The sequence below is a fragment of the Delphinus delphis genome, chromosome 15 (genome assembly GCF_949987515.2).
Source record: "Delphinus delphis chromosome 15, mDelDel1.2, whole genome shotgun sequence".
Lineage (NCBI taxonomy): Eukaryota > Metazoa > Chordata > Mammalia > Artiodactyla > Delphinidae > Delphinus > Delphinus delphis.
The window spans coordinates 80,414,243-80,430,457 of record NC_082697.1 but is presented as its reverse complement, the minus strand read 5'-3'; the positions used below and the strand labels follow the sequence as shown (position 1 = coordinate 80,430,457).

General features: G+C 60.2%; 1 protein-coding gene across 1 annotated transcript; it reads right to left on the bottom strand.

Moving 5' to 3' along the window:
• Window positions 1-3,654: 3,654 nt before the first annotated feature.
• MYL10 (myosin light chain 10) lies at window positions 3,655-12,371 on the bottom strand. The gene is made up of 6 exons (XM_060033157.1): window positions 12,205-12,371; window positions 11,593-11,668; window positions 10,579-10,683; window positions 6,512-6,590; window positions 4,201-4,249; window positions 3,655-3,923 (listed from the first exon to the last, which is right to left on the bottom strand). The coding sequence occupies exons 1-6, from the start codon at window positions 12,238-12,240 to the stop codon at window positions 3,825-3,827; spliced, it is 444 nt and encodes a 147-aa protein (XP_059889140.1). The 5' UTR covers window positions 12,241-12,371; the 3' UTR covers window positions 3,655-3,824.
• Window positions 12,372-16,215: the final 3,844 nt, after the last annotated feature.

Below are 16,215 nucleotides of genomic sequence, written 5' to 3'. Positions count from 1 at the left end.
CTACTGGGGCGTCCCCTCGGAACCTCACCGCTTGCCTTCCCCACCCCCAGGCCTGAAATTCCACCGGGATGTTTCATTACTGCTCTGAGGTCTAGCGCCCCCGTTCCTGGCTGAGGACGCCATTGGCTCCCCCCAGCCCCCCACCCCTGCCACTTCCTGGCTGTGAAGAGGTGCAGAGTCACCCCCAGAGTTGCCACGGAGACAGAGCGATGGTAGAGCCGCATCAGGCAGGGTCTCTCCAGCAGCGACGAGGTCCTGGTGGGGCCCCACCCGCCCGCGGTTAGCAGAACTTCCCGGGGAGATTCCCCGCCCAGCCGGCTCTGAGCCCCGGGGTCCACCCTGGAAAGACCTTCAAAGGACTTGGCCATTCTTGAGTGAGCGCCAGGAGGGAATCTGCTCTCAGAATCAATTTCGCCAGCCGCACGGGTGGAAGGAATTTGCCATTTCTCCTAACAGTGACCCCTCGTGATTTATACGGGGGCCACCGTCCGAAGGCCCCAGTTAACGGATCACAGTGGAAAATGAAAGGCCCAGACCCAGGCGTCTCACTGGGCTAATTACCCTCAATAAGACCCAGCTGGCTGGGGGAGCTGGCGGGACCAGGGCAGGGCAGGATCCCTGCACGCAACTCCCTGGGGACACGGAGACCTGCCATGGCCACGCCTGGGCTTCCTGCCCATCACCCTCCAGGGCGCGCTGGAGCCACCAAGCATTCCGGGAGAGCCAACCCGGCCAGCTTACGAGACAGGTCACCTCTGGGGATGGCCACGGCCTCAGGGTTTGCTGCTGCCGAGGAGCTGGAAATCCCTGGGACCCAGAGAAGCACAGGGTCCCATTCTGCCTATGCGGAGACTAAGGCCCAGACAGATAGGCAGGTCCCAGGGAGACTCGGGCGTGGCTCTGGCCTGGCTGCAGGCCCAGACCTCAGTGCTGGCCACGGAAGCCGCCTCCAGAGGCCTCATGCACCTCAAGATCAGCTTTCTGGGCCGCCTGGAGTTCGTTAAATGTTTCCCAAGAGTCTGTTTTGTGCCAGGTCCAGTGAGGGTTGCTAGGGGTAGAGTGATGGGCAAAATCCAACCTGATCCCAGGCTTGCAGCTCTTTGGGGAAGGCCAACGTCATGTACACCTCCCCAGCAAAAGTACTTGGTGTCATGAAAGTACACAGAAGGGGATTTGACCTATTCCAGGCACCTGGGACAGGGCATGTGACGTGGAGCTGAGAGCAGAAAGCTGAGTAGGGGTAATTGGGCACTTATCCAATGAGAGAGTATCCTAGGCAACAGGAGCGGCATACGCAAAGGCCCTGTGGCAGGAGGGAATGTAGGGCACTCAAGGAACTGAATGAGGCTGTGCAGGGAAGCACCGTAAAGATGGTGGTAAAGGGGCAGGTGGGCAGGTGGGGGAGGCCACAAGTAGTTCTTGTACCTTTAAAAAGGTGATTCCAGATATGATGACTCAGGAGGGAGGAGTCAATATCTCTCTGGCTTTCAGGAGCCTCAGCCCCCACCCCTGGAAGGGGCAGCTCTGTGGACCACCCCAGCTGCCTGGACCAGAGAAGGACCCAGAGGAACCCATCTAGGGGTCGTGGAGTGCCAACCCAGGCGTCCCTTGGGAACTAAACATAGAGTCATGGAGACTGAAGGAAGCTGGTGGTAGGCCCAGGTCAGGGGCAGCCAAGACCACCAATGAGCCCCAGCTGGAGGGGGAGGGGTCCCGAGCAAGCAACGCTGTGAAAAACGCCAAGAGAAGCAGAGGCCAGGGCCTTGGAGCCACCAGTAGCCTCACGACTGGTCCCCCACTCCTCTCCCGACTTCTTTGCCCTAGGCCACTGGTGCCTCCTGTCCCTGTGGGTCCCCCACCCAGAGCCCAGGTGGGTGTGATAGGCGCTACTGATTGCGTCTGGGCCCTGGAACAGAGTGGGTGTAAGTGGACAGCTGTCTGAAGGGCGGAGGAATGAATGAGCAAAGGAAGGGCTCCCAGTCTCCCCTCCTGAGCTGCATGGAGCCCCTCCGGCCTTCCCCACTGGCCACCCCGTGTCCTCGTGGAGCCAGGCCGATGCAGGGCCAGCAGGCCTGGTGTCACGGAGTAGGGCAGCCCGGAGCTGCCGGACGGGAGAGCAGGTAGCCACGGCTCCCACTCCCTCCAAAAGCTTGACTCTGGCCTGGTTCCTGGGGACACAAACAGGTCTGACGAGTTCCTCCGCGGCTGAGTCCTTGACTTCCAGGAAAGCTAAACTCTTCGAGAGCAGAGAGAGCGAGGCCTGGGAGGAGGGAGGGATCTTTTGGAATATTCCTCTGCCTCTGCCTCTGCCTCGGCCCTGCTCTGCGGATCTCGCCCCTTGTGTCCTGAGCCTGGGAGCCCTAGGCTGATGGGGACGCCTCTCTCCCCACCTCCCCCAGAGGGAACATGGAGTGCAGGAGGGTAAGGGACAAGGAAAGGGACCTCCTCACTGTGACCCCAGATTCAGTCCCCGCCCCCATGTCCCAGTGCAGGGTGTAGCAGTGTGGGGTAGAGCTTATGGGCACAGGCTCAGAGCCATGCTGCCAGCCATGCTGTCCACTCCCAGCTCTGCCATCGACCTCATCACCTACCTCGTTTCTGTTTTCTGTTTTGGTTATCTTTCCCTTATTGATGTCTAGGATTTTTTTTTAAACCCTTGCTTCCATGGACCTTACATCCTTTTTTTTTTTTAATTTATTTATTATTTATTTTTGCTTCGTTTCTGCACGCAGGCTTTCTCTAGTTGTGGCAAGCCTGGGCTACTCTTCGTGGTGGGGCACAGGCTTCTCATTGTGGTGGCTTTTCTTGTTGCGGACCACGGGCTCTAGGCGTGCGGGCTTCAGTACTTGTGGCACACGGGCTCAGTAGTTGTGGCTTGCGGGCTCTAGAGCGCAGGCTTAGTAGTTGAGGCGGACGGGCTTAGTTGCTCCGCGGCATGTGGGATCTTCCCGGACCAGGGCTCGAACCCATGTCCCCTGCACTGGCAGGCGGATTCTTAACCACTGCACCACCAGGGAAGTCCTGATGTGTAGAGTTTTTTTAAAAGTATATTTGGGATTTAAGATCTTTGTCAATATCTATTGTTGCCAATATCTTCTCCAGCCTGGGCTTGCCTTTTCACGCCCTTCATGGTATCTTTTGCTGAGTGGAAGTTTTCAATTTGAAGTCCAGTTTCTGCCCTTTTATCATATGGTTGGTGATATGCATGCCCTGTTCAAGAAATCTTTGCCTCTTCCATAAACATCCTTTGAATCCACCCCCCCCGCCCCCTCCGCCCACCACCTTCTTTGCCTCTGTCTGGCTTCTAGCTGCCAGGTCTCTCCTGGCCCTCTCCCACCTCCTCCCCACTGTGTCCCCACCCCAGTTCTTGTCTCTCTCACTGCATGATATTTCCGCCCGGGGACAGGGCTGGCTCATGTCCATGTCACTGGGCCTGGCACCAGGGCTGGCACGCACTAGGTGCTCAATAAAAGCTTCATAAATGAAGACAGTGTCTGTGCCCCAGCTGGGGATCAATTAGTTCTAAACACCAGCTCATCAGGAACATTTGAGCAAAGCCAGGAAGTGAAAAACTTTGGAAAAACCAACAACATAGGAATGTTTAGCTTTCTCCCCAACCGGAGCATTAATCACAAAACCTCAGACCTTGTTACATTATTTATTCTTACCTTGCCCCTGACCCACAGGCCAGAGAGCCTTTTCCTCACACACACACGTTGGCTGCAGGGGCTCCTCAACGGCCGCCCCTCTCCCCCACCCCCAGCCCCGTGTTTGCTGCCTCTGAATGTGTGTATGGGGTGGGGGGGGGCGTCGGCGGTCCCCTTTTAGTCCTTCTCTTCGCCATGCGTGATGACGTAACACAGGTTCCTATAGTCCAGATTGCCACACACATCTGGCGGGAAGGCAGCAAACATCTGCTTGATCTGGGGAAAGAGCCGGGAGTCAGCCTCAACCAGGGCCGAGGGGGGGCCAGAGCCGGGGATCACCCAAGGGCATTAGGCAGAATGTCGCTCCCCTCTTTGGAGAGGGAGGCATCAGGGTGGAGACCACAGAGGCCAGGCCAGCAGGCCAGGATCCCACCACCCTTGTTCCCATCCTAGGAGTCAAGGGGGCATCATCTCAGCAGATCACTAAAGAAAGAGCGCTTCCCAGGAAGATGCTCGTCAGTGCTGAGCAAGAACCTGAAAAGCTGGCGCTCACCTCGTCCTCACTGAAGCGGTCTGCCTGCGTCATGAGCTTCTCTTTGATGCTGTTCAAGGGAGAGAAAGAGTCACATTCAGGGTAAGGGCCGCTCTGGATGTGGACACGCAGATCCTGGGGCTGATGGCCCAGGAGGACCCCAACCAGGGCTGGCCCTACAGCCCCCAGATGGCTGTGTGGCCTCGGGTGGCCACTTCAGCTCTCAGCCTCCATTGTAACGTGGACTCCCCTCTTCACATCAGGTGGGGACCCAATGACATGGCCTTGGGACCCCGACATGACTGTGGGGGCCACTCTGATGTCCCATCGTGCACTAGTAATCAGCCTCTAGGTCACGGAGGGGAGCCTCTTTGCCCTGGCTCTAGACGCACCGCCTCTTCAGCTTATGAGTTTTGTGGACATCTGTAAGGTGTTTCGGAGCGTGCAAGGGGCTTGCACTCAGCCAGGGGGCAGGAAGGCTGCCCAGGCCCGCGTCCTCCTGCGCCTGCCCAGGCCTCCTTTGCTCCTCGCAGCCCTGGGAAGTGAGTACTATTATCCCCCTTTTACAGAGAGGGAAACTGTCCCCCTGCGTGGTCCAGAGGAGCAGCCGCCCACAGCGGCCAGAGCTGCCCGGGGCCCGGAGGGATGGCCAGAGGTGGGGCATTTGAGGCTGTGGGGGAGGGACTGGTGCCCCCGGGAGCTCTCAGGGGGTGCAGAGGGCAGGGGTGGGACCAGAGGGCTGAACAGGGCCCTGAGCACCCGTGTGCCCTGTGGCGCCGGCAGCCGCCGCCCTGCTCCAGACCGACGCACATTTTCCATTATTTATGTTACTACAGGACAGTCACAGTTTCCAACTCTCCACGCTGGGGATTTTTCACAGACTCTCTTTCAACCAGAGCCTCCTCTGTGGCTGGCCTGGCAGGCAGCCGTGTCTCTCAGATCCCATAGCCTGGGGATGGCGCCCGCGGTTCCCAAACTGGGTCTCCAAAGGGTTCCTCCCAGCCTTGACTTTGCTCTAGTGGGAGGGAAGGTAGGTGGCAGTAGAGGGGTGGGTTTGGGTCACCCCAGGGGTTCCCCCAGTGCCCCCCTAGGTCTCCAAGATGGGGGTGGGAACCCGGACTCTGAGGGAGGGCTGAAGGAGAGGGCTGCGGCCTGAAGAAACCCTCGGGAACCTCAGGAACCCCTCCCCGACCCCTGAGGAGAGTGTGACTCAGAACTCTGGGGGGTGAGGGGCTGTAAGAATGTCTGAGAGACAAGATCGACCCTCGCCACTTCCTCCCTGCCCCCTGCCCTCTCCCACCCCACCTCCATCACGTGCTATGCTAACGTGGAATAGAAAGCAAAATTAGTCTCCAGCCGAGGCCTCAAGCATCACAGTAATTGGTCGCGAAGCCTGTGACTAAGGAAGAAATCTTGCCTGCCCAGGGTCACCCACAGGCCCAGGGAGGCCTTGGAGGCCCTGAAGGGACAGCTCAGGGGTTGACTCAGAACACTCAGTGTCTCAGCCCCTGGACCGGCTGCCTCTGCCCGGCCCGCCCCGGCCCGCAAGTCTTGGCTGTCTGCCCTGTGCTCTCCCTGGGCTGAGGCTCCCAGACACAGCAGGCATTAGCGCTCCCTCCTTCAGTGATGCCAGCCCAGTGGAGGCCGGACAGCTGCCCACGGCCACCGCACTCTCTCTGCGGCCCCAGCTGAGCTGGTTCCTTCCCATGGCTACGCCTCCATCCCCACATCCACTTGGGCCCTGGCTAACATCTGGCTCAGTCCTCTTCCCAACACCCTGGATCCCATTGGTGCTGGCCTCTTGTATTTCACTCACCCATCCACTCGCCTCCATCCCGATGGCCAAGACCCTTGTGGCCGCTGCAACCCTCTCTTCTCCTCCTCCAGGCTGGCCTCCATGTTGCCCCTGCCTAACTGCTGCTTAGGCTCTCCCATGCCCCCAGGGCAGACCCAAGGTCCAGGGCCCACACAGGCCCTGCCTTCCTCTGTGTGCTCCAGCCAGGGGGATCCTTAGTCATCCTTCAGGGCCCACCTCTACCCCCACCCGTTCCTCCCTCGCTACTGGGAAGCCCTCGCCTGGGGACCCCATGTTCCCCATACACATCCACACAGATGGGGACATCGAGGCTCAGAGAGGGGAAGGGACATCTAGTAATGGCTGAACTGGGCAGGGCAGCGGCCTCCTGGCTCCTGGCTGGAAGCTGCCTGAGATGCCTGAGTTCCAGGCAGGACAGGAGACTGGGCTGCGACCCACCCTGACCCGAGCTCAGTCCATCTATCACCTGAGGCTTTGGGGAGAGAAAAACCAAAACAGAAGGCCGAGGAGACTTACAAATCAGCCTTGACGAAACCTTTCCCTTCAGTGTCGAACACATTGAAGGCGTGGAGAATGGTCTCCTCCGGGTCCGTACCTAGAAGCAGCGCACACAGGCAGGGGGAGCATCAGGATGAAGAGGCCAGGCAGCGGCTGGGGCTGGGGCAGGTCCCATGGCCCCTACAGAGGCCAAGGGCTCAGGGAGCTTCCTCCCCAGCTTCTAGTCCACAGTGAGGCCAGAGAAGGGATGTTTCAGAGAAACAAGGAACAGTATAATAGCCAAGGGCTCTGCATATAGCAACAATCAGCCTGCACAGATGCACCTGGAAAGGCCTACCAGGCATTTACTATGTGCTTAACCCTCCTGCCCATTGGTCCCATTTTACAGATGAAGAAACTGAGGCTCAGAGAGGTTAAGTGACTTGTCCAAGTTCTCACAACTGATGCTATGTGATTCGACGATGGATGGAGGAGAACAGCTTTTACTTGGGGGCTGGAGGTGGGGGCTCTGGCAGCGGCATTGGAGGAGTCTGAGAGGTTGTCCGGGCCAGAGGCGGGGCAGGTGGGTCCACAGGTTTGTGGGAGTGAGGGTGGGGGGACAGGAGAGGCAGAGCGCATCCGGAGCAGTTCTGGTTTTATCACTTTTATGGTGTGGGCTTTGGGGAAAGATGTCATTAGAAGAAATGGTTCTACTAACACAATGGGATTAAATACCCAGCCCCCTGGTGGTACAGATGGGGAAACTGAAGCCCAGAGAGAGGAAGGGTCTCACCCAAGGTCTCAGGGACTGTGTGAACGACAGCAGGTGGCCTGGTGACCCTTACCTGGTGCTCTTCTCCCCGTCACACTGACCTCCCTTCTCACTATGGAACCACGGGATGTCCCCTTCCTTCTTAAGGCTCAGCTGTGTCATTGGTGAAATGGAGACAAGGGCGGGGTTTGCTGCCCGCCTCCCAGGATCAGTTAAGATAAAGGGTCATTAATGGGCAAGGTCTTGACCAACATTATTATGGCCACAGACACATCTGAGCGCTCTGTGCCAAGTCCATCCTGCAGCTTCGGCACTGTGCCCCATGGGACTCCAGCACACCCCTTGTGGTAGGTCCTGATGCGCCAGTTTGTCAAAGAGGAAACTCAGGCTCAGAGAGGCTCTGTTACTTGCCTGAGGTCTCCAGATATAAGGGGAGGAAGGGTTTGAAGCCAACTCCTTGAACCTCCAGAGCCCCCTTCTTGTTCTGGCATGCTGTGCTCCTGTTACTCAGACCGGGTCAGGGCCAGCTGTGTCCCCATCAGACCGGGTCAGGGCCAGCTGTGCCCCCACATCAGACCGGGTCAGGGCCAGCTGTGTCCCCACATCAGACTGGGTCAGGGCCAGCTGTGTCCCCACATCAGACTGGGTCAGGGCCAGCTGTGTCCCCCACATCAGACCAGGTCAGGGCCAGCTGTGTCCCCACATCAGACTGGGTCAGGGCCAGCTGTGCCCCCACATCAGACCAGGTCAGGGCCAGCTGTGTCCCCCACATCAGACCGGGTCAGGGCCAGCTGTGTCCCCCACATCAGGCTGGGTCAGGGCCAGCTGTGCCCCCACATCAGACTGGGTCAGCGTCATCTGTGTCTCCCCCATCAGGCTGGGTCAGCGTCATCTGTGTCTCCCCCATCAGGCTGGGTCAGCGTCATCTGTGTCTCCCCCATCAGGCTGGGTCAGGGCCAGCTGTGTCCCCACATCAGACTGGGTCAGCGTCATCTGTGTCTCCCCCATCAGGCTGGGTCAGGGCCAGCTGTGTCCCCACATCAGGATAATCCAGGACAGGATGATGTCTGAGTGACTCCACATTTCTGAGACTGGCCCTGAGTGACTGGGCCGGGCTCAGTGCTGACCTTGCCAGCCTGGGAGCTCCTAGAGGCAGAGCCGTGGGCTTCCTGTAGGTAGGGTGGCAGGGAGCCAGTGTGCCCAGGCCAGAGGCTCCACCCAGGGCCCGTCACAGCCTGGCCTTGCAGGAGGAGAAGGGTTGGCCACAGGATTATGCTTGGGGAGCTGCTATGCAGTCTCTGCCTCCCAGGGTCTCCGGAGAGACCTCTGTGCCGGGGCGGCCTGGCTCCAGCCTGCTTTCCTCAGGACTGGCTGTGTGTGGACCAGCTGCCCTGGGTTCAGGCCCCATGGCTGGACATTCACCACACCCGCTCCTCCCTTCTCTCCTCTGCTCTGCAGACTGCAAACCTCATCAAATGGGCAGCAGAGAGACTGCTTCCCCTCACTGCTGTTGGGAACCTCATGACAGTGTCCTTGTCCCAGTTAGAAGGACGAGGTGGTGCCTGCCCAGCCCCCCGGCTCCTGTTCCCACCCCAGGCTCAGCCACGTTCGCATGACAGGCTCAGCTGGAGCTCCAGCCCCGGAGCCCCTGCGAAAATGAGAAAAAGCTGCAGCCCTGGGTCGGAGCTCTTAGCTCAGCTGCAGACGGACACGAGCTCCAGGACTTGCTTTAAAGCCATGGCTGGAGTCACGCATGTCTTTGCCTGTGAGTGTGCCCCTGCCCTGCCCCCTGGACTTCTGCGCTCTTCAAGGAGGTGGCCATGGTCCCAGGAATAACCCTTAACAGCTTCCCAGAGGGGGGCCTGAGGGCACTGTTCTGTCAGCTGGGCAAAACCAGGCCGTCGTGGGTTTAGTGGTGGCCCCCAAAAGATATACCCAGGTCCTCATCCCCAGGACCTGGAAACGTCACTTGGCAAAAGGGCCTCTGTAGATGTAAGGAAAGGCTCTTGAGATGGACTGATCACCCTGGCTTATCTGGGTGGGCCCTAAATCCAATAACAAGTGTCCTTACAAAAGTGAGGCAGAGGGAGACAGAAGAGGAGGGGGCAGTATGACCACAGAGGCAGAGATGGGAGGGAAGCAGCCACCAGAAGCTAGAAAAGGTCAAGAACGGCTTCTCCCCTGGAGCCTCGCAGGGAGCCCGACCCGCCAGATTTCAGATTTCTGGATTCCAGAACTGAGAGAATCCATTGCTGGGGTTTTTTTGTTTTGTTTTGTTTTGTTTGCGGTACGCGGGCCTCTCACTGCTGTGGCCTCTCCCGTTGCAGAGCACAGGCTCCGGACACGCAGGCTCAGTGGCCATGGCTCACGGGCCCAGCTGCTCCGCGGCATGTGGGATCTTCCCGGACCGGGGCACGAACCCGCGTGCCCTGCATCGGCAGGCGGACTCTCAACCACTGCGCCACCAGGGAAGCCCCATTGCTGGTTTTTTGAGCCGTCAAGTTCAGCTGCTGTTACAGCAGCCTTGGGAAACTAACACAACCCCCATTTTACAGACAGAAAAACGGAGGTGCAAAGAGCCGATAAGCCTTGCCCAAGGTCACCCTGGGGGTCAGTGTGAGACCAGGTCTTAAGCCCAGTTGTAGCCGAAGCGCCAGGGGAGGGTCTTAGGCAGGGGCTGCCTGAGCCTGGGATGATGATGAGCCCCACCCCGCAAGGGCAGCCGCAGCCCAGGCTGGCCCTTCCTTCTGACCACAGAACCCCAGCCCGGCCTGATGCTGCATCTCGGGGAGTGCAGTGGTTAGAGCCAGAGTCGGGGTTACAGTTCCATCCCTGCCGCTTCGATGCTGGGACACCTGGAGCAGGTGTGGTGACCCTCTGAGCCTGGGTCTCCTCACTCACGAATGAGGCCCCTGATCCTTTCCCTGGAGGAGAAGCCCATCCTGTACTGGGGTTGGCCACAGAAGCTTCCGGAATGCCCCTCCCCCATACCACCTTCTCCTGTCAGCAGCGGGTGGTAAGGCAGAACAGGCAAGATGAGCCCAGGGCTAGGAAGGTGGGGCAGGGGCTGGGGCACCATCCTGACGGTGGGCAAAGGGCTTCCTCGCAAACCATCCCGCTGGGCGCCTCACAGCCCTGCAAACTGGGGGTCATTACATTCACCCCACTCTGTGATATAGAGGTGGAAACCGAGGCAGGGTCTTGTGTGTGTGCCCCGGGAGCTGGTGTCTGGGGCTGCATCGTGCATCGGTGCGGGGTACATCAGCACGCAGGGCCCTGCCTACCCACACCCACTCGCCCACCCCCTCCCCAGGGCCCCTGGGGCCTCACTCACCCTTCAGCTTCTCCCCAAACATGGTCAGGAAGACGGTGAAGTTGATGGGCCCGGGGGCCTCCTTCACCATGGCCTCCAGCTCCTCGTTCTTTACGTTGATGCGGCCTAGGGGAGGCACCCAGGAGTACAAGGAGGGTCAGAGGGGACCTGCCTGCACGCAGCCCCAGAGAGCAGAGCATCCTGCAGGATCCCCCAGCCCTGCCGTCTCACCCGCCCCCCACTCAGCCCTGCCCCCCTGCTGGGGGACCTCGGGATGGGGACACATTCAGCCGTGGTCAGCACGGGGCTGCCCCCAGCCTCCCCACCCACCTGCCACCACCTCAGCCTCCCTGGAAAGGAGAGCAAGTTGGTGGTTATCCCAATGTTACAGATGAGGAAACTGAGACCCAAAGAAGCTGCAGCTGAGGCCCACAGGGGTGGAAGACCTGGGCCTCAGGGCTCAGGTGCCCCGGGAGGGGACGGGGACCCGGGTTCCTCACGGTCCCAGGGGACAAGCAGATCTCTGGGGGCTTAAGGCTCAGTCCGGAAGTGAGTTGGTTACGCCCCTGTCCCCCAACCCCAGTGCCCCCATCCAGGCTTCAGGCCCATCCCTGGGCCCTCAGAGAAGGCAAAAGCCTCGCTGGCAGCTGAAGACCGCCCGGTAACCCGAGTCCCACCCCTGGATATCTCCAGCCTCGTCCCCACCCACTGCGTCTCCCCCTGCTCTGCTGACCCCTCCCCCTCCCCTCCCCCTCCCAGCCTTTGCACGGGCCACTACTGCCCCTCTTCCCCACCACCTGTGTCTCCCCCTGCTCTGCTGCCCCCCTCCCTCCCCTGGCCAGTCCTCCTCTAACACCCGGGATCTCCCCTGACCTGCCAGGCGGTGGCCGCCCCTCCTCGGCACCCCCAGAGAACACCAGCCCCTCACATCCCCTGCGCCAACCGCCCTGGCCTGCCCCCAGCTGCCGACCCTTTCTGGATGGCCAGGGCTCGGATTGCCCCCCATCCCCAAGCCTCCGGCTGCTGGGCACCCACCCAGGGCAGCAAAGGTGTCCCTCAGGTCCTCCTTGTCGATGAAGCCATCCCGGTTCTGGTCCATGATGGTGAAAGCCTGGCAGAGACACGGGCACTGAGCAGCCACCCCCGCCTGCCCAAGCCCAGGCGCCCTCCCCAGAGAGATCCCCCCTCCCTGCAAGGGGCTGTCCTCCCAACCACTGTTGCCTGGGCAACCTCAGTACAGGCCCTCTGGCCACCCGGTCACCCAGCTCAGCATGACGCCGGCATGAGAGTGATGGTCAACCTGCCCTGGGCTCCTGCTGTGCGCCAGCACGTGCTGGGGCTTCGTGCCCGTCCCTCATGTCATGCTCCCAGCAGCCCATTTTACGGAGCGTGAAACTGAGGCTCGGAGAGAGGAAGGGCTTGCCGTAGGTCACACAGCACGCAAAGGCTCGGGGAGAGGCGGGGTAGAGGCTGCCCAAGGACAGCTCGTCACCTCTCCAGAGGCTAAGCTATAGCACGGCAGCCTCTAAGGATAGTGATGTCATCACCCCCCAGCGACTGAGGGCTGAGCCCACGCCCTGCCGGCTCCCTAAGGGCTTTCCGTGCATTCCTGTAACCCTCCCCCGGCCCTGGGGGCGGCTGACCAACCTCTTTAAACTCCTGGATCTGCGACTGATCGAACATGGAGAAGACGTTGGAGCTGGCTCCGCCTTCTGCTCTTTTCCGGGCTCTCCTGGGTGCCTGTGAGGGTCCAGGGGACGCCTTACAGAAGCCCCTTCCCGGGAAGGTCCCCCATTCGCCCCACTCAACCCTCAGGGCTCATCTCCTGAAGGACACTGCCCACCCCCACGGACCCCAGCAGACAGACCAGGCTCCTCAAGAAGGCTGGCAGAGAAGCAGGGCGTTTCCCCGCTTCTTCTTCCCGGCGAGAAGCCAACAGAGCGGCTACCCCGCGGGGCTACCTGCGGCTTCCCCGACAGGCCCCTGACTCCAGAATGCAGGAGGTCAGTGCCCAGGATGCGGAGCAGACAGGGGGGTCTTTTCTGGCACCAGCCACCGTGTGGGGGCCCCTCCTCTCCTGCCCCCCTCCCCGGTGTTCAGGGTAACACCCAGATCCCTTAGCCCTGCGACGTCTGCTCCCTCTCCCAGAGCATCCTCCCCCGGCAACCTGGGTCCCCCCCACTTGCTTTGAGCTTCCTTCTCTCCCAACATTTGCTCCTGCCATTCCCACTACCTGGGACACCTTCCCTGCCTTCCATCGGGGTGAATCCTCATCCTTCAGGCTTAATTCCCCCGCCTCCTCCTCTGAGAAGCCTTCCCTGACTAACCCCTCCCAAGGCCAACTTAGAGCTCCCCCACCCCCTCTGTCCCTCCCCACCAGTCTTGGGCTTCCACACCCCGTAGCACGTAGCACACTGTCCTGCCATATCTCTCTGTGTCTGTCTCACCGCTGGGCTCCCCTCCCCCACCCAGGGCCTGGCTCCGATCTGGACTGGTTTGGAAATAGCGGCCCAGAGCTCAGGGCATATCTCATGGCAGCAGGCAGAGCAGGTGACCACCCACGTGGAGGGTCTCTGGCCAGACTTCCTGCCTCCGTGTGTTTCTTTCCACATGTCATGGTGCCTGAGGGTCGTCCACTACTGGGCATTTGCTGAAAGCTCTCTGTTCCCAAACCCCTCCAAGGGACCGTTCTCTCAGCAGCCGTCACTGAGGTCCCCATGTGCAAGGAGCCCCAGACTTGGCTTGTGATGGGGGGGACAGGACAGGCGGGACTTCACAGAGGAGGAGGTGGAAGGGGACCCTCCACAGATGTGGGCGTCCCCACACCCAGCTCCGGCCTCCGTCTCAGCCCCTTCCACCCTCTGTGCCCATCCCCGTCCACCCCACCCCAGGGCCCGGGCTTCCCTGGAGCCCCCGCGCCCGCCCCCAGCGCCTCTGTGGTCTCCCCTCCTCCTGGCTCACTCCTGTCCGCTCGCCCAATGTCCCCATCCCCGCACTTGCCCCCAACTCCCCTGGGTTCCTGGGCTCACTTCAGGAGCCCCAGTGCCCGGCTGACTTATAATTAGCTTTTACTGGGTCCTTTGTCTCCACTAATCCTTTGAAAGGGGGCTGGCGGGGCGGCCAGGACGTTATGATGCTGTGAAACCCCTGTGATATTTATAAATCCCTTCAGACGTCATAAAGAAAAGAACCTCCCTGTGGAATTCATCTCCCATAATTACATATACATTTCCTTAATAAAGAGCAGTCACTTCCGTCTGTGGGATATGCTGCCCTTTCTCTCCTCAGACCTGCCCTTGGCCACGGCATCCCCCATCCCTGTCTCGCCCCAGGCTTTCAAGTCCATCTGGGGGAAACGTCACCCTACTGTGTGGCAGACCCTGTTCTAGAACCTTGCAAGGAAGGAAGGGGTTGTTTTCTCCCACTGCACAGGCAAACCTGAGGCCCAGGGCCCTGACCGGGCTTCTGATCTCCCAGCCAGGACCCTTTCCAGCCCAGCTGTCTTGGAAATTCCCTTTTATAATGTGCCTCTAAAAATCCGCTGAAGGGAACATCTCAGGGCAGAAGGGGTCACCCAGACCTGAGTTCTAATCCTGCCTTGCTACTCACAGCCTCTGTGATGTTAGGAAAATCAGCTTTCTGCCCTGAGCCTCATTTATAAAGGCGAGATGACGTCTCCCTCGAAGCATCCGGACATGTGTTGGGTACCTGCTGACCTCCAGCCAGGCCCTGTGCCCAACCCCAGGGACCTAGAGCTGAGTCAGGCCTGGTCCTTGTCCCCAAGGAGCTCACAGTCCAGCTGGGAGACAGACAATCACTAGAGGGTGATGGCGGCGGGGAAGATGCTGAGAACACAGAGGAGCCTCTGTACCGCTGGGGTACTCAGGGCGGACCTCCTGGAGGAGGTGGCTTCTGAGCTGAGGCTTGACAGAGTTCTCAGGCCAGGAGGGACCGATGAGGGTGAGTGAGACAGGGGCATGAAAGAACGGCACCACTGAGAGCCTACAGGGAGACCCAAGGGGCTGGAGCACAGGGGCAAGGGGAAGGTGGCAGGGCAGGCCCCATATGGCCTGAAGGACCCCGTAGCAAGGCCAGCAGCCCCCATGCCAGGCTCCGTAGGACCCAGGCTGTCCTGGAATAGTGACCCCGACCCCCATAGGAAACATATTCTCTTAGTGAGATCAGAGCCCCACTTTTCCCTGAAACCTCCAAGCCTGGCCCACCCTGTCCCCCTCCACCCTCCTCTTCCTCACCCCCCGCCCCAGCTTTCACCTCAGCAGCCCCCACCGAGTCCAGGAAGGCACAGACCCAAATCAGGACCCACAAGGATGGACTGGCCGGGTGCAGGGATGACATCAAGGGTGAAGAAAAGGTCAGGACAGGCACAGCATCAGGTCAAGGTCAAGGTCAGGGTGAGTTCAGGCAATGAGGTCAAGGTCAGAATCACAAATGCAGTCAAGGTCACAGGATGAGGTCAAGGTCAGGAGGCGGGGCAGCACCAGCCTACCATGGTCTGGATGGCTCCCTCGCGCTGCAGCAGGGCTGCGGGAGCGCGGCGACAGCTCTTTAAATAGTGCTCCGGGTCCGGACGACAGTTTGGAAGGTGACAAAGGACAGGAAGGGGGCCTCCCTGCCAGACACCTGTCAGGGGCCATTGAGAGTGGGTGGAGTTGTGGGATCCAGAGACCGTCCAAACCACAACGATCTCCACCAGTGCAGGGCCAACAGGATCTCTGCGGCCAAGGGACCAAGGCCCAGGAAGGGGCTCCTGGCTGAGGGCACACGAGAAGCTGAGGCCTGGAGCCAGCTGGGGAGACTTGGCCTTGGGCCATGCAAGTGCAGGAGAGCTCCCAAGGCAGGGCCACCCACGCCAGCTGGGGAGACTCAGGGCGGCACCGTGGCCCGAGCCCTCGAGCTGTGTGACTCTCGGTGGGACACCATCCTGCAGAAGGCTCGGGCTCTCATGTGAAAAGCGGGGAGCGCCATCCTGCAGAAGGCTCGGGCCTCTCATGTGAAAAGCGGGGAGCGCCATCCTGCAGAAGGCTCGGGCTCTCATGTGAAAAGCGGGGAGCACGTGACGCTTCTTGGTCAGCCCATGGAAAGGGTTTCTGCATCAGCCTGGCCCGCAGGGACCCCTCAACCAATAGGACTACTGCCACCATTACCCACCCCAGCCTGGGCCCCCTCAGGGCCTTGAAAATAGTCCAGGGAGTTGAGAGAGCAAAGAGACAAGAAAAATGGAAGTGACTCTGATGAAGGAGAACTGAGAAATCACATGCCCATCCACTCTGGCCACACACATAGTGGGACGTAGCCCGTCCCCACCAGGCCTGGGCCGGCCCAAGAAGTCTCTAGTTCATGTGACAAGCCGAGCCTGCACCTGTCCCTGGCAGGGGCCCCGTGTGTCCAAAGCAGCCCGGCTGCCCAGTCTATCCAGCCAAGTCGGCCCCCACCGGGGACCACCACGCCTGATGGGCTGCCAGGGCCGGCAGTGCTGGGCTCAGGCTGTGGGCCCACCCGGCCCCAGGCACAGGACGGCTTAACTGTCCCCGGAGCTGGCCTTAGGCCTCCAGGCCCCGGTACGGCTGATCCCCTGTCTTGGGGGAGGGAATGTGATGACGATGAAAACAGTAAGAGTAGCTAACATTTATGAAACGC

Bases quoted from the DNA above. Each gene is read 5' to 3' on its own strand.
- MYL10 (XM_060033157.1), bottom strand. From the start codon at position 12,240: ATGTTCGATCAGTCGCAGATCCAGGAGTTTAAAGAG. The intron at 4,250-6,511 runs GTAAGTCTCCTC...TCCCTTGAACAG, and splicing joins GGTTTCGTCAAGGCTGATTT to CATCAAAGAGAAGCTCATGA. The intron at 3,924-4,200 runs GTGAGCGCCAGC...CTCTTTCCCCAG, and splicing joins ACCGCTTCAGTGAGGACGAG to ATCAAGCAGATGTTTGCTGC.